At 40.5% G+C, this 22569-nt stretch overlaps 2 protein-coding genes across 4 annotated transcripts in view; one reads left to right on the forward strand and one right to left on the reverse strand.

The window, feature by feature from the left end:
- Positions 1-13192, forward strand: part of LOC143287696 (uncharacterized) — a 32617-nt gene extending 19425 nt beyond the window's left edge. Inside the window, exons 9-10 of one of the 2 annotated variants that reach the window (XM_076595901.1) lie at positions 3876-4025; positions 6974-13192. In XM_076595901.1, coding sequence (XP_076452016.1) covers positions 3876-4025; positions 6974-7081 — 258 coding nt within the window. In that variant the 3' untranslated portion in view covers positions 7082-13192. The remainder of the gene's footprint in view (positions 1-3875; positions 4026-6973) is intronic. The other variant, XM_076595900.1, reaches the window with a different exon arrangement.
- Positions 13193-13695: 503 nt separating this feature from the next.
- LOC143287695 (transmembrane channel-like protein 3) overlaps positions 13696-22569 on the reverse strand; it is a 74837-nt gene continuing 65963 nt past the window's right edge. For both annotated transcript variants that reach the window (XM_076595898.1, XM_076595897.1), the window contains exons 17-20: positions 20196-20351; positions 19713-19791; positions 15300-15351; positions 13696-14751 (exon numbers count right to left, since the gene is read on the reverse strand). In XM_076595898.1, the coding sequence (XP_076452013.1) occupies positions 14705-14751; positions 15300-15351; positions 19713-19791; positions 20196-20351 (334 nt within the window). In that variant the 3' untranslated portion in view covers positions 13696-14704. The remainder of the gene's footprint in view (positions 14752-15299; positions 15352-19712; positions 19792-20195; positions 20352-22569) is intronic.

Raw genomic sequence — 22569 nt, forward strand, 5'->3', positions numbered from 1 at the left:
CCTTATCAAGAACAGCCGCTACTTCATCAGGGCTCAAGTTTGACTGTCCATTATGTGAAACCATTAGTGACTCAAATGAGCTCAGATATGACAACCACAATCATCCTCCCCCTCACCCCCACCTCTTCCTTTCATGAGCAGAATGCAAGATGTAGGCAGGACAGCACCAGTTAAGCCTCTCTTCCCTCATCCCCCACACTCTGGATGCAGCATTGTGAGCTCCAGACTTTTACAGTGCTGTGTTGACAGTGAGTGAGGGACTCAGCTGCTCAGTGCTGGAGAACCTGAGACTGGCCACATACAAGGAAAGAGAAATATATATATATATACATATAAATGCACTCTTTCAAGTACATTTTTTCTGCACCAGTTCCAGCTGTGCAAGAAGTGTTCCTCCAAATGGACAACTGAAAGTGACACCTGCAGATTTTTTTGTTTTTTTTTTGTTTTTGTTTTGACAGTGGGAAAGGCATAGGTCAGAAAGAGAGAGAGTAGCTGCAAGTATTATAGTTTGTTTCTATAACAAGAAAGAGTGTGCTTTATGTATTTGCTTTGGATAAAACTTTACTATTATAATTTTGCTCTGATACATTTCCCTTTTTACTCATTCGTAGACCTTTCGCTGATGCTGTGCTGGATACAGTTACTGCATTCTCATTAATTTTATAAAAGGCCCATCCTCTGTGAATGTTCAGATGGGTGCCAGATCTTTCCTTTGAAACTGTGTTTCAGTGCTTGTCATTTTGGTTAAAATTCTTTTCTTTTTTTTCTGTGCTCCTTCTGAATTTTGTTAATTTTATCAGATTCCACTATTATTTTTTCCCCAATGACTATGTTGAGAAAATAACAATATGGTGACAGTGTCCAGGTTTGATCCTGTGTCTCACTGCATAATAGTTTCAGGCTTTCTTCCAGGCAGAAAAAAAGATTTCAGGCTTGCAAATGCATCTCTGCATACACCCCTGCTACAGTATTTCTACTATTGCTGCTGTTGGTAGTACTATGGCTATCACCATCACTACTATTACTGCTACTAATGCTGTCTATCTGGATTCTCCCATCGTGTCCAACAGATGTGTACGCATTTGTGTGTGTCTTCTTGTGCGCGCATGCATGTTATTTTGGTTATATATATCTTTTATTTTTGGATGTTTTTATTTGTAAATTTGTGCAATACCCTGTTGTCTTAACGTGCGTATGTGTGTGGGGGTGGAGGTTGTTTTGGCAAATGCATCTCTGCATACACCCCTGCTACAGTATTTCTACTATTGCTGCTGTTGGTAGTACTATGGCTATCACCATCACTACTATTATTGCTACTAATGCTGTCTATCTGGATTCTCCCATCGTGTCCAGCAGATGAGTAAGCAGGCAGGTCATCTGCTGATGTAGGTCCTCATGTGGGAATGAAGACCAATTCTTGAGGCACAAGGTCGTCCAAAGACGCTGCACGGTATGGAGCCCTGCAAGGATTTGCCCTGTTTTCTGGGATTCTTCTGTTCGTGGATGGTGGCTGCTCTGTTGAACAAACTGGTCTGCTAATGCTGCTGCTACAACTACTTCTACAACCACCACAGGGGTGATTTTGGGTTCGGAAGAGGGGTGCTTTGGGTTCTAGTGATGCATCTGAAACACAGGTCTTTGTGGATTTGTTGGGAGCCCTGACTCAAATTTCAACAGGAACTGATCAGCTCTGTATAGTATATGAATCACAGTTTCATCAACTTCCAATGACAAGGATTTTGGGGGGTTTATTGTGTGGGTTTTTTTTTTGTTGTTGGTGGTGGTGGTGGTGGGTTTTTTTCACATTTTGGTGGGTGCATATGGAAACACATCCGCAAGGCTGAAACATTATGGAAAAAGGTGCAGATTCACACAAGTGTCATGACGGGTGCAATAGCCGAATGGTTAAAGCGTTGGACTTTCAATCTGAGGGTCCCAGGTTCGAATCTCGGTGACGGCGCCTGGTGGGTAAAGGGTGGAGATTTTTCCGATCTCCCAGGTCAACATATGTGCAGACCCGCTAGTGCCTGAACCCCCTTCGTGTGTATACGCAAGCAAAAGATCAAATACGCACGTTAAAGATCCTGTAATCCATGTCAGCGTTCGGTGGGTTATGGAAACAAGTACATACCCAGCATGCACACCCCCGAAAGCAGAGTATGGTTGCCTACATGGCGGGGTGAAAACGGTCATACACGTAAAAGCCCACTCGTGTATATACAAGTGAACGTGGGAGTTGCAGCCCACGAACAAAGAAGACAAGAAGAAGGAAGAAGAAGACACAAGTGTCATACAGTACAGCCATCAGCCAGTTGGGATGTGACTTCATGTTACACAGGTAACTCCATGTACAAGAAATATTCAAGGGAATTGACACACAATATCGAATGCAATATGTGAATCATAACCAACGGTATTTCCATCCCTGTCCATAAACACAGTACAGTGCAGTAGATCCTGTGATAATTCTGTGCACCAGAATAATGCCCTGGAAAACAAGTTTGACAAAGGTTTCTGTGTATGTGATCGGAAGTGGTTTTTTTTTTTTATTGTGTGTGTGTGTGTGTGTGGATTTCATGTATCTTAATGTATTGTACAGATTTTATTGGCATACGTGCCTACATGCATGTGCATGTTTGTGCGTGTGAATTTGTGTGTGTGTGTGCATTTTACTCATATATACAATTTGTTTCCTGGATGATTTTATATGTATTGTTGTATCATACCTTATGGTCTTAACGTGTGTGTGTGTGTGCATGTGTGCGTGTGTGTGTGTGTGTGCGTGCATGCGTACGCATTTGTGTGTGTCTGCTTGTGCGCGCATGCATGTTATTTTGGTTATATATATCTTTTATTTTTGGATGTTTTTATTTGTAAATTTGTGCAATACCCTGTTGTCTTAACATGCGTATGTGTGTGGGGGTGGAGGTTGTTTTGGTCTTTGTCAGCTCTTGGGAATTCTGTTATGTTGTGCATGTTCATTTTATGTTGGTGTCACGAGCCTGTGGTTGCACTAGTTAATGTCCATGTGGATTAATTAATCAGTGCATAACCACTGAGTCTGTCTCATTCAGGTGACAAGATAAATGGAGGTCCTGTGTGTAGCATGTACTTTAAGCACGTAAAAGAACCCGTGGCAACAAGAGAGTTAGCCTGTTAAAATTTAGTTGTAAAAAACACACTAATACTCTGTGTGTGTGTGAGTGTGAGTGTGAGTGCACATGACTAAAGCCTGACTGAATGACACGAGAAACGACTGATGAATACCTGATGGCAGCTGTCAGTCAGGGCTCTAACCAGGTAGACAGCTAGCCTGTTGTGCAGTTGACTCTTGTGTCTGAAAAAGCACTTAAAAAATGCTTGGTCTTTGAACCAAAGATAGGCGTTAGATAACTATCCATATACCTATATCTATCTTTCTGTCTATCAACCTATCTATCTGTCAGTCTGTTCTCAGGCCTTCAACTCTGTTGAAATGCTGGCGGTGTCGGGTCAGATCATGAACTGAAACAAATAACTAACCCATACCTGTCTGTCTCAGGCCTACAGCTCTGAGGAAACGCTGGCAGTGACAGGTCAGATCTTGAACTGAAACAAATAACTAACTAATACCTGTCTGTCTCAGGCCTACAACTCTGAGGAAACGCTGGTGATGACAGGTCAGTTCATGAACCGAAACAAATAACTAACCCATACCTGTCTGTCTCCGGCCTACAATTCTGAGGAAACGCTGGTGGTGTCGGATCAGTTCATGAACCAAAACAACTAACTGTCCATATCTGTCTCAGGCCTACTACTCTGAGGAAATGCTGGTTGTGCTGGGTCAGTTCATTTACTGAAACAAATAACTGTCCGTGTCTATCTGTTCTCAGGCCTACAATTCTGAGGAAACTCTGGCGGTGTCGGGTCAGTTCATGAACCGCAACAACTACCGCTTCGTGCTGGAGGAGATCCTGAAGGCGGGCAATCTGCAGAGGAAGCAGCTGCCCACTGGCTTCCACAACCTGATGCCCCCTGACCAGGTCAGTGTGACTGGACACACACACACAGTTTCTTCCCTTCCCTTGAAACACCAAATGGAGAACGGTTATGAAGACTGGGTTGTATGTAAAATAAGACTCATTTTTGATAAAAGGTGACCTATCAAAAGTGAGTTTTGTTTTACAACCCACAGTTGTTTTGTTCTATTAACTTTCTCCATTTGGTGTTTTAATAAACTCAGCAGTGATATTTCATTTTATCATTATCTCTTCCCTTGCAATGATGCTGGCACATTCTGACCATATGTGTAGACACTTGCACTATATCAGTACACACGTGCACACGCACTTTCACAGTCAGCATTCTCACAGTCAGACACGCAAAACATGTATGCACGCATGCACGCACAGACATACACACGCGTGCGTGCACCTACACACATAACATGTCAACACGTTCACACACGTGCACTGACACACTAATATCTGCCTCAGTGCAGGCACACACACACAGCGTATGTCAGCACATTCACACACTTGTACTCACACAAACACACACTCATATATACTTACAGACTCATGCACTTGTGCTCACGTACATATGCATGCAAATGTGCTCATGCAAATTATAATAATATGCACATATAGTATACACTTGCAAACACACAAGGTCATGGACACACACATACATGTACACACATGCACACACAAGTTCACACACATACACTCATTAACACACATACATGTGTGTACTCACACACACACACACACACACACACACACACACACACACACACAGAATCAGGTTTCATGCACTATGTACGTGAACATATATGGACACAAATTATGATTACAAACGTTAAAAAAGAAACAGATTGTGAAAGTTCATCTTTGAAAGATTGTTCAGGCAAGATGGAAGAGTGTCAGTTTGCACACACATACACAATTCTCCATGACATCTACATATCTGCCTTATTGTGCACATTTTAATTAGTGAAAAAATAAGGAGAGCAGGACATTTCACACGCACGCGCGCACACACACACTCACACACACACACACCACCACCACCAACCTACCCACTGTGTGACTATGATGATGAGAAAAAAGAAGAGCAGGCTTTCTTGGGGGTGTCATGGGAGGGGTCAAGACATGTGACGTACGTACCCTCTGTGTCGTCCAGACTTTGTGTGTGGAGGCAGAACGTGTGACTCGCATACCATCTGTGTCTTTGAAGGCTTTGTTCGTGTGTGGGGTCAAAATGTGTGACGAACATACCATCTGTTTTCTCCAGGCTTTAGGTGTGGGTGGGCTAGGCGCGTGATGCACATACCCTCTGTGTCTTCAAGGCTTTGATTGATTGTGGGAGGTGCAAAATGTTTGACTCATATACCCTTTCTGTCGTCCAGGCTGGCTTTGTGTACATGGGCAAGATGTGTTACAGACATAACCTCAGTGTCTTCCAGGCTTTGTGTACATGGGGCAAAGCGTTTGATGCAAGACATATGACACACATAATCTCTGTCTTCCATGCTTTGTGTACATGGGCAAAACGTTTGATGCAAGCCGTATGACACACATAATCCCTGTGTCTTCCAGGCTTTGTGTACATGGGCAAAACGTTTGATGCAAGACGTGTGACGCATATAATCTCTGTGTCTTCCAGGTTTTGTGTACATTGGCAAAACGTTTGATGCAAGATGTGTGATGCATATAAACTGTGTGTCTTCCAGGTTTTGTGTACATGGGCAAAACGTTTGATGCAAGACGTATGACACATATGTAGTCGTGTACCGAGTGGTTCTAATAGGGTACGGACGGTACAAAAGAACTAAACTAAATGATGATTGAATGTATTAAAGGATAGATGAGAATTCCCATGCACAGGCCAGGAACATATAGAGCCAGTCACAAATGGGTTTTTCTATTGTTTTATTTACAATAGTTATGAGAACATAAAAAGAGAAAACTAAGAAGAGAAGACAACTAGAAGAAGAAGACAGTGCGGCAATACGTAGCGAGATGTTAGCCGTTGTGAGAACACACACGACACACACTCACACTGCCCGCGACGCAGCAAGAGAGAGAGACAGCAGCTCTGGTTAGATGACTGACCAGGTATGAAATGACCACTCATCACTCACTGTGCCAATTTATGCAAGTTAAGCGGACCGCAAAGGCCGTCAAGTGTGCTGCGAGCAGATCGTCACTAATCAGCCCACATCCGATGAGAACTGTGCTTGTTTCAAGGTGTTCAGTGACAGATTTCTAAATGATTCCTGAACCGATTTACGTCGGATAAGTTGCAAAAGAAAGAGCTCAACACCTACTTTATAATGATTATAAAATGAAGTGTTGATTACTTAAGATGAATTTATAATCTTAATTTAAGTCACCTGAACAGGGTCAGTTTTAACGAGCTCGTCGCAGAAAATTACAAACTGCGTTAAATCAGTTTAACTTAGGCAAATATAAATGGAATAGATTTAAAGATGGAATTGCGACGATTCTGCCAGTACATAATACTTGTAGTTTACTGATCTGAAAAAAGAGTTATTAAATTAATTATGGTGAAACAGAAACACAAGTTTCCGCTCAGCCAATGACGTACCGCGATGCGACACTGGGCGAGCCTTGAGTAGGCTGTCTGGCGAGAACAAATGATGTAAGTGGAGTGACGTCACACAATCTGTGTGCGGGTAAGGAGGGAAAAACGTTGTCTGATGTAGCTCGTGTGTGAGCAGTTTTGGAGCAAGACGCATGATGCATATAAACTATGTGTCTTCCAGGCTTTGTGTACATGGGCGAAGCATTTGATGCTAGATGTGTGACACACATAATCTCTGTATCTTCCAGGCTTTGTGTACATGGGCGAAGCATTTGATGCTGGATGTGTGACACACATAATCTCTGTGTCTTCCAGGCTTTGTGTACATGGGCGAAGCGTTTGATGCTAGATGTGTGACACACATAATCTCTGTGTCTTCCAGGTTTCCATCCTCATGTCCATGCTCCCCAAGAAGATTCTGAAAAACGGCAGGGAGCGGACGGAAGATTACCTCCACCAGATTCAGTACGGCATGAATAAAGGAAACTAATCTCATGGTCACAGTTTTGTTCTTGTTGTTGTTGTTGTTGCTGTTTGACCTTCATGCCTAATGAACAAAACAAAAATTTTACACAAACAGCAAGCATGAGAACAAGTTCTAGGAACGAAAAGGTTCTTGGTTCTTAATCAGTGAGTCTTCTCCAATTTGTTACAACATTGACTCAGTAAAATAATTTGAGAAAATTATTGTGTGCGGAATTTCTTAAGGTGGAACATTTTTTTATGTAAATTTTTTTTAGAGAGAAAAAAAAAAAAAGAAAGACCAAAAAGAGTGATCAACATAAAAGTAAGTAGACATCGCCATGTTTCTCCCTCCCCCCCACACCCCCATGAAATCAGATTTTACATGAGAGGTTTCGTCTGCTGTGCTCTTGCAGAAACATGGGAACACTGTGTTGTTCTGTAATCACCATTCGTTTCCTACCTTTACCTGATGTTGTGTATCTATGAAAGTGGGTTTTTTGTACAGGATTTAGAGAAAAGGACAGCTGTTTTACTGCCATATTGTGTGTGTGTGTGTGTGTTCGTGCGTGCGTGCATGTGAACATGCGTTTGAATGTGTGTGAGCATGTTTGTGTGTGTGTGCATGTGTGTGTGTGTGTGTGTGTGTGTGTGTTTTGAATGAGACTGTAACCTGAGATTGCATGTTATGAATTAGGTAAAGGAACATTATGTGAGTTTCAACAGCATGTTAAATGTGTTTCTTGATGATTTCTGCAGAACAAATCCAGTTTGAAAGGTTAAATGATGTCAAGAATAAAAAAAAAAAACAGAAAAAAGACAGAAAAAAAATTACAAACTGTAAAAACCTTTGACTTTGTAATCTTGGCACTGAATGGCAGACCAAACCTGACATGAAGAAACCTGCCACAATGAGACAAAATGATATATATGCAATACAGAAGGTGATATGGACTACACTGCCCCACTTACATGTTATCAAATTATAGTGCTTTGACTGAAAATAGTTTCAGTGCAGTGTGAAAGCTTGCAGAGTGATCAACGAATGCTACACATCTACTTTAAAAAAAAAAAAATAATAAAAATTTAAAAAAATCTGTATAGTTTCCAATGTGTTTGACTGTTGTTTTTTGTTTTGAATTGGGTTGGTTTGTTTGTTTGTTTTTTTACCCCAAATTTTCCTGCATGAAAATTGAAATCCATTCCAGGAACTTGTAGTCATATAAAGGATAGTTTCCTGATCTCTACCAGTTTCTTACTTAGTACAGAAATGGTTCGACAGCCTTAAGAAAGTCTTGTGCCATTCCTTTATTTATATTTTTGTGGCAGTTTTGTTTGTGTTTATTCTGTGAGTCTGTTGTTGTTTAGCATTTGTTTTTTAATATTATAGTTGTTGTTTGCTAGTATGCTTAGCTAGTAGGAAACAAAACAAGATGACTGGCTGACACATCTGCTGAGAGATGGAAGTTTCATTTGTCCCTTTTACTTTTTTCCTTTCTTTCTTTCTTTCTTTCTTTCTTTTTATCTATATGCCATTTATCATCATCATAATGTAATAATCCTGAAAATCAGTTTATCAGATAGTTTTGTTTTCTTGGATGCTTTGGTCACACAAAAGTCATAAGACTGCAGGGTACACCTGCTTGAAGGTTTTTTTGTTGTTGGTTTTTTTTTGCGATTAAGGCACAAAAACATTAGCAAAAAAAAATTGGTAGATTGTGCACTTAAGTCATTGTAAAAAAAAAAAAAAAAGAAAAAAAGAAAGAAAGAAAACAATAGTATGTGTGAATATCACTTTGAATGCAAAAGAAAAAAACAACAACAAAACAGTGTATGTACAAATATGACTGAGTTTAATCAAAAACAGATGAAGCACAGATTAGCAAAGGAAATGGCAACAGGAGCTCAAACATGAAAATTCGTAAAATGTGACGTTTGGTTTGTAGGACCTCTTCAAACATCATGGGTAGCGCCATTGTCATGAAATGTCACTGTGCAAGTCAGATCAGTTCTGGAAAGCCAGAAGAATCGTCTTTCTCACTGTTGATAACCATACTGGGCGTGAAGTCCTTTGCTGGGAGTGTGGCTTTGACTTCATATTACTTGTAGTTTACTGAAGTGTGGCTTCATTGTCGTCTCTCATCTTGAACAGCTCATCTGCTTTTGGCACAAAATGACCATCAGTCTTTTCTCTGCCATTTTTCTGAATCGCTGATTGATTTGTGACCAGCCCTAAAGCAAAGTTTTGATTAGCCGATTTCTTTCTGGCTCTTGAAAACCTTCAGTTTAATTTCTGCACCTTGCAAACAGGGTGGTTTGGACTTTCAGTATTGATGTCAGATTGGGTGTGCCTCTGTTTGGCTAAATATCTATTCGTTGATCAATTGTCTTGCATCAAAATTTGTTGTGTGGTGTGAAAAGTTGCTGTCTCCACATGTGTAGACATTAGCTGGTGTGTAGGTTAATGTTTTACAGGCGATGAAGGTAATTGTTTTCACATATTGAGACATTTGCTGGTGTACAGGTAAATACACTGTTCTCGTGAAAGGCCAGTGTCTCCACAGTTGTGTAGATATTTTGCTGGTGTATTGATTTATATCTTGCTGGTGATAAAGGTCATTGTCTTCACTTGTTGAGCCATTTGCTGGTGTATTGGGACCAAACTAGATGTCTTGCTGGTGTTAAGAAAAACCCGTTTTGACGCATCAAACATTTTATTACGGAGCTCAGGTAAACAGACTGTCTTCATATTCCAGATTGTGCATAAGGAAATGTGAGAGTCTTTGTTAATGTGTTGAAATGTTTTGGAGTTTTGATGTGTTGAAATATTTTCAGGTGTGTAAGACAACATCTTGCTGGTTCTAAAAAGCCTCATGTCTCAACATGTCAAAACAATTACCAGAGTGTGTATGAAAAGATATCATGCTGGAGTAAGAAGTCTCCGTCGTGACACTCCAGACATTTACCAGAGCATATAGAGACAGCTTAATGGTTTAAAAAAGATTCGTGTCTTGCGTTTTTTCTCTGAATGTGGAAATGTAAGCCAAAGTTTGAAAGATGAAATATGGATGTCTACATGAGGAACTTGAATGCTATGTTCAGCCTCCTAAATTCTGATCATTGCGGATATGAAGTTTTTGTAAGGGTCCAGCTTAAGTGTGATGTGTATTGTTCAAAGGTGAGTTACACTTCCGGGGTATTGATATTTCTGTGAAATCCAGCCTTTCTTTTGTAAAGAAATACTCAGAAAGGTAACTATCGTTAGATTGTACAATACTCAAAAGAGAAATCCTGTTTGCAATGGTTCAGTTAAGGTTTTGTTTTTGTTTTCATTTTCCATTCTACCCAATCTGTTCTACATAGTTGCTATAATTGATTGTTTGCACACACACAGACCAATCCTCTGTGTGTCAAATGCCTTTTTTTTCCCCCAGTTTGACAATCAGATGACATGTTCATTTGCTGTTTCTTCATTCAGTGTCAGTTTTGATGCGTTCATATTATTTGTTACACAGAAATAAGTTGTTCTTGTGCATTCTTCTCATTGACATATTGTTATGAATATTGTGTTCAGTGCATTCCACAGTTAATTGTAGGCATCTTTCATGTATTCATCTCTTTATTTTTCATGTGTTGTTTTCATTTGGCATTTACACCGTTTGTTTTGTTGGTGTGTTGTTGTTTTCAGAACTGTTTGTTATTCAATTTTGTGTTGAGCTGCAAGGGTAATTTATGTTGTTTTTTTCATATGTGTTGCCAGGTGCTCTGTGTGTGTATGTGTGTCCACACATAACAAATGTTGCTTGATTGTAGGTTTTGGCTCATGTGTGTAAACAAAGTGAATCTACTTAATAACCCTGTTTTGGTTGTCTGTATGTCTGCCTGTGTGTGTCTATGAGAGAGAGAGAGAGAGAGTGTGGGTGTGTGTGTGTGTGTGTGTGTGTAAGTAACAATAACAATAATGCGTTATTCAGTTTTTGAAGGCCATCTGGCCCACCTAAACAGAAGAAAAGCTTGAAGTAACAAAACATAGGTGGGTAAAACTTTTTTTGCTATAAAAGATCATAGGCACTTCAAAACATATTTAGTTCTGTGTGACAACATTTCAGTATGTTTAACAGCAGTTTTAATGTTCAGTTTGATTTTCTAAGTTTGAAACATTCATTAATGTATACTGCTGCTTCAAATGTCACTTTAGCTGACATGCTGATGCACAGTAATTGTACTTTAAAATCTGATGGAAATTGATAGTAGCGGAGAAAAGGGAGAGCAGCACATCTGGGACAGATCAACACGAAATCTTCGGTACGCTGTCCATCACATTGTTTACAGAAAGGGTCGTAAATTTGCTGTGCGGCGTAGGAAATACTATTCAAGGATAATTGGCTGCACCTCAGTAATGTGTGTGTGCAAGCATGTATGCGTGTGTTTCCCTTGTTACTTGCCACCATACGCTGTGTCTGTTATTTTCCCACACATTCAGAGAAATTTCAAACCGCTATCATTATGTTATTCAAAATTATTTTTCTTATCTTCTCTTCATCTCTCTCTCTTTTTCTGTCTGTCTCTCTCTCTCTCTCTCTCTCTCTCTCTCTCTCTCCACGTGCACACACACATACACAGACGTGCGCACGCACACACAGACACACACACACACACACAATTGCTTGGGAAAGGAAGAGCTGATGCACTGTTGTTTCTTTGTCTTGTCACACAGCCTGTTGTTTGTCATGACATGTATATATATGGTTGTTGACACAAGAAAGTCCATTGTTTCTAGAGGAACCGTTTTGTCTTGACATGTATATGTATGGTTGTTGACACAAGAAAGTCCATTGTTTCTAGAGGAACTGTTTGGCGAAGCATGTTGCTTTTTAATGCTACGGATATGATTCATGGCATAATTTTGTGTTGTAAAAATTTAGCTGTGAAATGAAGGTCATTGGTACTTCTGTTTTGGGTGTCTTTTTTTTTTGTTTGTTTGTTTTGTTGTATTGTGGGTTTTATTTTTGTTTGTTGTTTTTTTTACTTGTTTTCTGTTTTGTTTTGGGTTTTTGGGGGGTTTTTTTGTTTTGTTTTTTTGAGAACTCAGTGTTTCACTGGCTCTCCTGCCTCAACCCCAACTCATCTGATCCATGACATTTGTTGTCAAGAAATGTTGCATTGCATTTTTGACTTTTGACATTTTGACATGTGCATTAGCAAAGATGGGGAAAGTGTCACACACTTTACCAAAAACCATATGTGTGTGTAAATGGTGTGTGTAAAATGTGTGAAAAAACAAATAAGATGTATCAGAAACTAACTTTACTTGTCTGTCTGTCTGTCTGTCTGTCTGTCTCTCTCTCTCTCTCTCTCTCTCTCTCTCTCTCATTAACAACATTATCCCTTGTGAATCTGAGACTGAAATATTTCTGTTGAATCTGTGATACTTTGCATGGATTTTTAGCTGGCCCGTTGCTTTCATACAGAAGATAGAGATGTTCATTTTAATTAAAATCAGTCAAAATAACACACATTTTTTTCTTTGTGAATTTTTTTAAAGTTGAGTGTTAAGTTTTAATTAATTTTTGAGAGAAAAAACATGACAAAAATCTTGTCATTTAGGGACAGCCCATGGATTTTTATATAATATGCTGAGTATCAGTGCAGGGTCTCCTCTGGTGTGTGGTTTTATAGGATCCTAACCTACCACAGTACAGGCTGGGTGTGGCTGGATGTCAGGGGGGCTTCGGGATGAGCTGTATGAGGTGTTTGTAATGTAGATATGTATATAAACTTTGTTGGATTTTTGTTGTTGTTGTTGTTCTTTTGTTTTTCTTTTTTTTTTTTCTTTTTTTAAAGAATGCATTGTTCAGCAGCTGTTCTGCCATATATTTGTCTGCACACCATTGCTTTAAATCCAAACACAGTTATTTCCATATGCAGCTGTCTGTTGATCTGAAAAGATTACTGTGATAATTATCAAAGACATTGAAATGTGCTTTGTACAAACTGACAAATGCAAGTGGTTGTCATGACAACCCTGTTTGTTTTCATTGTCTGGTGAACCTTTTTTTTTTTTTTTTTCAACTGAACAGTTAGATGCCATTGATGATTTCTGTTTTCTTTTGTGAGCTGAGTTCAGGAATAAACCTTTTTGTACAACTTTGTAACATCTGCCACTGTATGATGGTTGTGTTTGAGGACGATGCGTCTGCATGGAATTTCTGTATGGAATACTGGGCTTAGTCAGTCACCTAGGATATCTACAGATTTTTCTGCATCAGCCTCAGCTGCTTACTGGTCATTGTTGTGTGGCAAAATAAAGATTATAATTTTGTTTTTATCATGTAGAGTAGAAAAAAAAAACCACAACAAAAACCACCAACATCATATCAACTTATTTGTCACAAATCTAGAAGACTGGTCGGAGTCTGAGCTTTTCTGATTAAGAAATATATGTGAATACTCACAGCTTTCGATCATAGACAAGTGCATAGTGAGCTAACACACACACACACATCATAAGACTTAAGGTAAAGTTTTCAAACACTACACACACACACACACACACACCTCTCTCTCTCTCTCTCTCTCTTTCAAATACACACACAACACATACACACACACATTGTAAACGGATTTGTAAATAAGATAGATTAAAAAAAAAAAATTCTCTGTAATTCTTAATTCATGTACAAAAATATGTTGATATCTGTCAATAAAATCAGCTTTTGTATTCAATGTTGAAATCAAACAAAATAAATACACATGTTACTTCAAGAAAGACTTGAAAACTTAAATGAGTAAATTACTGAATGACTAAAGACACCAACTGCAGTATAACGATCAGATGTGAAGGTATATATTTGTCCGTCCCCACATCACTGAATTGGAACCACATTTCTCTTCAGTCAATGTCCAAGGTCCGTGAAGCATTGTTACTGATTCAGAGCGAAAGTTTCTTATCGCCCATTTCTGAAGTTCGATAACGACCACAACGATGAAGACTAGGTTTATAACGGTATGACAACAACAATAATAGTAATAATAATAGTAATGAAGAAGAAGAAGAAGAACAAGAAATAAAAAGGAATGACGATGATATGGCAGAACTAAAGTGAAACTGTTTAATGTCATCAGCAGAAAATGAATGCAATTTCACAATTTCATGAATATTGTCCAATAAAAAGAACATGGTGTGGCACAGAGAGAGAATGCAAATGCGAATATTTTATTCAGATTAGACCACAGCACCTGTCGGAAGGGAGTGTTACATAATCCGGGAGAGAGAGAGAGAGAATGAATGAAGGATGATGTGGCAGAGAGAGAGGGAGAATGCGAATGCGAATAATTATTCTATTCAGATTAGGCCACAGCCCCTGTCTGAAGGGGGTATTACTTATATCGGAGAGAGAGACAGAAGAAGAAGAAGAAGAACTGTCGATCTAAATAGTGATTTTTTTTTTTCTCCATGGGTGGGGTGGGGCTGGTGGATGGATTTTGTTTTGTTTTGTAGTTCGTTTGTTGAGTCTTTTCCCGGCCATCTTTCATTTCTGTAGTAGTCATCATAGATCTCCTCCTCCTCCTCCTCCTCCTCCTCCTCCTCCTCCTCCTCCTGCTCCACTTATTCCCCCCGCTCCAGTCTCTGGGGTGGTGGTGATTGTGGTCAGGGACCGAGGGAAGGGAATGAAGGGGTGTGTGACATTTGGGGTCCTGGTGACATGCACATGGCTCATAAGTAACGGCAACAACAACACTCATGATGATGATGATGATGGTAATGGTAACAACCAACATCCTCAACAGTAATAACAAAAACAGCAACAACAACATCAGTGATATCGGCGGCGGCGAGGGCCTCATCTTCATCATCACACACAAAAAAAAGAAAAAGAATTATATCATTAGGCCAGTTATTATCAGCATTATCGTCGTCATCGTTGTTGTCGTCGGCGGTGCAGTAATCAGTATTATCCTAACTTAAAATATTGTCTATCACCTTTGTAACACTCAGTCCAAAAAGCGACGTGTACAATGTACGCGCGCACACGCAAACGCTGTCAAACGCATAATGTAAAAAAAAAAAAAAAAAAAACACCCAAAAAAAACACCCACCCATACATCCACTCTCTCTCTCTCTCTCTCTCTCTCTCTCTCTTTCTTCCACACACACGCGTGCACCTACGCACACAATACAACATACACACACACACACACACACACACACACACACACACACAACCAGAGACAGACACACAAACCTTGAACAAACCGGGCTCTGGCGAAAACTTCTCTTTTCTGAACCCGTCTTTCCTGTAAAACACACACACACACACACACACACACACACACACACACTGAAAGAGTGAGACAGAGAAACAGACAGACAAATGACAATCAGCTATTATCAATTTATCAAGAAGTGAACAATCGGTCGCTGCTTTTGCCATATTGATCATTTGGGTTACTTGTTTGTGGTTGAGTGCTTCGGCGATCTTCTGCTTTATTGGTTATATATATATATATATACAGTGAGAGAGAGAGAGAGAGAGAGGGGAAAAAATATATATATATTGATATGCATGAATATATGACAGTCAGTCGTGTCCGCCAATTCCAATATCCAAACAAAACAAAACAAAAAACTTCTTGTCCGGCCAGTTGATGTTGAGACACAAGAAGAGAAATGGTCTGTACAGCTTCCGTACGTTTAAAAAGAAAATAAATGAAAATGCCTCTAGGATCGCAATATTTCTTGTTAAAAAAAAACCCAACCACCCAAAAACGGCAAAGCTATTTTTGTTTCTGTGTAGAATACGCCTACATTCTCTCTCGCATGGAGAGAGAGAGAGAGAGAGAGAGAGAGAGAGAGAGAGGGAGAAAATATATATATATATATATATATATATATATATATATATATATATATATATATATATATATATATATTGATATGCATGAATATATGACAGTCAGTCGTGTCCGCCAATGACTATCAAAACAGCAGAGGAGGCAACTGCTGTCCCGACTATCTCGGCTGGAATTTAATTGTAGTTGTAGTTGAGAGTGTCTTGCCCAAGATACATCCCTACTCTTTCGACCAAGAGGGTTTCAGGACAGTCGGCGTTGGGATGGTTCCCAAAGGCGAACTAGTCCCCAAGGCTGCAGCACTAAGAGGAGCCAGTGCAATTTTGCCTCCTGGTTTGATGGTCACAGTCCTTCACAAAAGACAAAGCTGTGAATGATTTCCTATTGCAATGGAGAAATTATTGATAATACAGCTTTAACTTTGCTGTTTGCCCAACTGTAAGCTTATTTCATAAAACAGCTGATGATCACCAAGGCAACCAGTCTCACAACCCAGTCAAGCAAGTATGGAAAACTAGCGACCAAACGCTGACTTTTAATCAATGATGGTGACACGGCATTCGGCACAACAAAATATCATTTTGGGGTAGGCTCTCGGCAAGGCCTGACAAGCGCGTTGGGTTTATAAGAAGGTAAGGCATCAGCTCTTCTTCAAGTCGTAATCAGCTTGTTTCTAAATCCTTTCTTTGTGTGTGTGTGTGGGGGGGGAGAGGGGGGGGGGATGGGGGGGGGGGGAAGGACTGAGGTAAAGGGAGGGAAGTCAGTGACTGAGTGAGGGGATTGGGGTGAATGCATGGGTGCTTACAGTAGTTTCGTGAGCGACAGAAAGGGAGAAACAAAGAAACAAACAAAGGTGAAACAAAAGCAACAACACCCGAAACTAATGAAGACAAAACATGAAAGGAAAATAAAGAACAAAGGGTTAAAAAAAAAAAAAACAAAAGAAGAACGGGGACAATTGAAACGAAAAGAAATGAAAGCAATGCCAAACAGTGACTCAAACAGTATTTTCAGTGTGTGATATATATATATATATATATATATATATATATATATATATATGAAGCCGTGTCCCGAGTGGTTCTAATAGGGTACGGCACAAAAGACTTAACTAAATGATTGATTGAATGAAAGGATAGACAAGATCCCACGCACAGGCCAGGAACATATAGAGGCCAGTCACAAATGGGTTTTCTATTGTTTTATTTACATAAAAAGAGAAGACCTAAGAGAAGAGAAGAGAAGAGAAGATAAAAAGAAAAGGAGACAGTGCAGCGATACGTAGCGAGGTGTCAGCTGTTGTGGGGACACACACGACACACTGCCCGCGACACAGCAAGAGAGAGAGAGCAGGCTCTGGTCAGATGACTGACCAGGTATGAAATGACCACTCATCATTCACTGTGCCAATTTATGCAAGTTTAGCGGACCGCAAAGTGCGTCACGTGTGCTTGCAAGCAGATCGTCACTAATCACGGAGAATCCGATGACAATTGTGTTTGTTTAAAGGTGTTCAGTGATAGATTTCTAAATGATTCCTGAACCGATTTACGTCGGATAAGTTGCAAAAGAAAGAGCTCAACGCCTACTTTATAATGAGTGTAAAATGAAGTGTTGGTTATTCAAGATAAATTTATAATCTTAATTTAAGTCACCTGAACAGGGTCAGTTTTAACGAGCTCGTCGCTGAAAATTACAAACTGCGTTAAATCAGTTTAACGTAGGCGAACATAAATGGAATAGATTTAAAGATGGAATTAAGACGATTCTGCCAGTATATAATACTAGTAGTTTACTGATCCGACAAAAGAGCTATTAATTAAATACTGTGGAACAGAAACACAAGTTTGCTCTCAGCCAATGACGTATCGCGACGCGACACTGGTCGAGCAGTCAGCAGGTGGTCTGGCCAGGACAAAATGATGTAACCGGAGTGACGTCACATTTTCTGTGCAAGGGTTAGGAGAGATAACGTCGTCTGCTCTGGCTTGTGCGTGAATAGTGTTGGAGCAAGCATAGCACGCTTGGTCACATATATATATATATATATGTGTGTGTGTGTGTGTGTGTGTGTGTGTGTGTGTGTGTGTGTGTGTTGAAATAAATGAACGAAGCGAAGAAGACATAGAAAATGAATAAATAAATAAATCAATCAATAAATACATAAATAAATAAGAAAAGAATGGGAAAAAAAGTGGAGAGAGGGTGGACTAAGGAGTGTGTACAAGAAGGAAAGACAGACATTCCATTATCGCAAGGATGATGATGACTGACACATAAATCCTTTGTCAAAACTGTCAATCGGTTATCCGACAGTGTATCATATCCATCCCTCTGCTGTCGTAGTATGGACTCAGCTGTGTACGGGATTCTGTTTCAGTTTCAAGAATTTTAACTCACTCAGTACGGCCAGTCCTCTCTTCTCCTCTACACAGACCCCTCGGATGTCCAGTGGGTGTCTGAATGACCCAACCTTTAGCTTCCGTCGTCAGAATTGTGGTATTTTTTTGTCAACATTCACGTCTTCAGTATAAGAGCCTTCCGCTTGCAATATTTTGATGATGGTAATTGGGGTGAAATGCTGTTAACGTCGTCTCTTTCGCCGTTCGTATGGAAAGAGTTAAGGTGTCAAGACTGATCCTTCTTCTTCTTCTTCTTCTTCGTTCGTGGGCTGGAACTCCTATGTTCACTCGTATGTACACGAGTGGAATTTTACGAGTATGACCGGACGCAATAGCCGACTGAGTGGTGAAAGCGTTGGACTTTCAATCTGTGGGTCCCGGGTTCGAATCTTGGTGACGGCACCTGGTGGGTAAAGGGTGGAGGTGGGTTTTTTTCCGATCTCCCAGGTCAACATATGTGCAGACCTGCTAGTGCCTGAACCGCGTTCGTGTGTATACGCAAGCAGAAGATCAAATACGCGCGTCAGTTGAAGATCCTGTGATCCATGTCAGCGTTCGGTGGGTTATGGAAACAAGAACATACCCAGCATGCACACCTCCGAAAACGGAGTATGGCTGCCTACGTGGCGGGGTAAAAACGGTCATACACGTAAAAACCCACTCGTATACATACGGGTAAACGTGGGAGTTGCAGCCCACGAACGCAGAAGAAGGTTATCAGTGTATCATCCATCCCTCCGCTTGGCTGTCGTATGAATTCAGCTGTGTGCCGGGGATCAGTCTCATCAAGAATAGATATAGATACATGTCTTCAGTTTCAAGAAGCAAGGTGTCAAGACTGATCCGTGTACGCTAGACCACATCTCCTATCTGCTTTTTTTTTTTTTTTTTTTTTTTTAAGGAGCAGATTCTTGACATCCGCATGAACCCAGCGCACTGGTCAAGCTACCGGCCAGTTCCTGTATAAGGGAAATAACAAAAGACCACGTCTTTACCTGGGTTTTTAGATTATTTCCCTTATTTCTTCTTTCTTCCCCCCCCCCCCTTCCCTGTTTCCTTTTCAAAGTCGTGTCCTATGGGTGCGCGCGCGCGTGTGTATGTGTGTGTGCGTGCGTGTGTGTGTGTGTGTGTGTGTGTGTGTTTGTCAGTGTGTGTGTGTGTGTGTGTGTGTGTGTGTGTGTGCACCCGCGCCGTGTGTGTGTGTTTGTGTGTCTGTGTGTGTATGTGCGTGTGTGTGCGCGCGCGTGCGTCTGTGCGTGCATGTGTGTGTGTGTGCGTGTGTGCGTTCGTGCGTGTGTCTGTGTGTGTGCGCGTGCGTGCGTTCGTTCGTGCGTGCGTGCGAGTGTGTGTGTGTGTGTGTGTGTGAAAGGAACAAATATGTAGAAAAATAGAACCCATACTTACAAATCGGAGTTGTTCGCGAAGTTTTGATATGACTTTTACATACGATGCAGACTTCGCTTTAAAATACAGGACGCACAACCTGAAAAAGTAAGAAAGAAAATCATGACTAAATCAAAAACACACATTAACATTTCTGCCTGAATTTCAGGCTCCTTAGCGACTGAATGATAGAATAATTATACAGACAGAAAATCAGAGAGATGGAGACAGGGAAGAGAGAGACAGAGACAGACACATGTACAGACAGAGACAGAGACATAGACAACAGACCAAGACAGATACAGCAAGAATAAGAAAGCGACAGCGACAGTAACACACACACACACACACACACACACACACACACACACACACAGCGACAAGGAAGCGGCGGCAAAATGGAGAGAGATACACTGTACAGACATTGTACATTTGGACAGACAGAGAGACAGTCAGACAGACAGACAGACAGACGAACAGAGCATAACCGTCACCCGAACTCACAGAAGGAACAGAATGAAGGGGACCACAATGGCAGGGGTGGAGACGTACACGATGACGTCACGGAGCCATGACGGCAGGTCCCCCACCCGTGACGTCAGAATAGCATACACGTGGTCTTGAGTCTTGAAGGGCCCGCAGTGATAGGAGGGCTCCAGCCTCGGTGATAGAAATGACGTAAACAGAACGAATGACAGCATGACCCAGTCTGATAGAAATGACGTAAACAGAACGAATGATAGCATGACCCAGTCTGATAGAAATGACGTAAACAGAACGAATGACAGCATGACCCAGTCTGATAGAAATGACGTAAACAGAACAAAACGATTGAGAGCATGACCCAGTCTGATAGGGATGACGTAAACAGAACAAAACGATTGAGAGTATGACCCAGTCTGATAGGGATGACGTAAACAGAACGAATGAGAGCATGACCCAGTCTGATAGAAATGACGTAAACAGAACAAAACGAATGAGAGAATGACCCAGTCTGATAGAAATGACGTAAACAGAACGAATGATAGCATGACCCTGTCTGATAGAAATGACGTAAACAGAACGAATGAGAGCATGACCCTGTCTGATAGAAATGACGTAAACAGAACGAATGATAGCATGACCCTGTCTGATAGAAATGACGTAAACAGAACGAATGATAGCATGACCCTGTCTGATAGAAATGACGTAAATAGAACGAATGAGAGAATGACCCCGAGTGACAGAAATGACGTAAACAGAACATAACGAATGACAGCATGAACCAGTCTGATAGAAATGACGTAAACAGAACGAATGATAGCATGACCCAGTCTGATAGAAATGACGTAAACAGAACGAATGATAGCATGACCCAGTCTGATAGAAATGACGTAAATAGAACGAATGAGAGAATGACCCTGAGTGACAGAAATGACGTAAACAGAACAAAACGAATGAGAGCACGACCCAGTCTGATAGAAATGACGTAAACAGAACAAAACGAATGAGAGCATGACCCAGTCTGATAGAAATGACGTAAACAGGACAAAACGAATGATAGCATGACCCAGTCTGATAGAAATGACGTAAACAGAACAAAACGAATGATAGTATGACCCAGTCTTATAGAAATGACGTAAACAGAACAAAACGAATGAGAGCATGACCCAGTCTTATAGAAATTACGTAAACAGAACAAAACGAATGATAGCATGACCCAGTCTGATAGAAATGACGTAAACAGAACGAATAAGAGAATGACCCTGAGTAACAGAAATGTAAACAGAACAGAACGAATGACAGCATGACACAGTCTGATAGAAATGACGTAAACAGAACGAATGAGAGCATGACCCAGTCTGATGGAAATGACGTAAACAGAACAAAACGAATGAGAGCATGACCCAGTCTGATAGAAATGACGTAAACAGAACAAAACAAATGAGAGGATGACCCAGTCTGATAGAAATGACGTAAACAGAGCAAAACGAATGAGAGAATGACCCAGTCTGATAGAAATGACGTAAACAGAACGGATGAGAGCATGATCCAGTCTGATAGAAATGACGTAAACAGAACAAAACGATTGAGAGCTTGACCCAGTCTGATAGAAATGACGTAAACAGAACGAATGATAGCATGACACAGTCTGATAGAAATGACGTAAACAGAACGAATGACAGCATGACACAGTCTGATAGAAATGACGTAAACAGAACGAATGAGAGCATGACCCAGTCTGATGGAAATGACGTAAACAGAACAAAACGAATGAGAGAGTGATCCAGTCTGATAGAAATGATGTAAACAGAGCGAATGAGAGCATGACCCTGTCTGATAGAAATGATGTAAACAGAGCGAATGAGAGAATGACCCTGTCTGATAGAAATGATGTAAACAAAACGAATGAGAGAATGACCCTGACACACACTCACCGAAAAGCCTGTCAGTTACTGTAGTTCTGACGTACAGATAAGTGTTGGTTGCCAGCCAGTGATACAGAATGTATACAAAACCTATTGGTACAAAACAAAACAAAAAAAACACAAAAAAACACACAAAAAACCAAAAAAACACGCAGTTACTCTGCTGCTTTTATTCTGCTTTTTTCCCCTCATCAGCATTATTATTATTTCTAATATCTTTTACACCCATCTTCTTCCATGAACTTCATTGTATACCTGTATTTTGTTCATTCTTGTTCTCGTGTACACTGACTGACTGACTCTATGACGGCAGTAAGCCATGGTGAAGATAGGTTTACAGTGTGTGCACTGACTGACTCTATGACGGCAGTAAGTCATGGTGAAGATAGGTTTACAGTGTGTGCACTGACTGACTCTATGACGGCAGTAAGTCATGGTGAAGATAGATTTACATGTGTGTACTGACCGAC

The sequence above is a fragment of the Babylonia areolata genome, chromosome 11 (genome assembly GCF_041734735.1).
Source record: "Babylonia areolata isolate BAREFJ2019XMU chromosome 11, ASM4173473v1, whole genome shotgun sequence".
Taxonomy (NCBI): domain Eukaryota; kingdom Metazoa; phylum Mollusca; class Gastropoda; order Neogastropoda; family Buccinidae; genus Babylonia; species Babylonia areolata.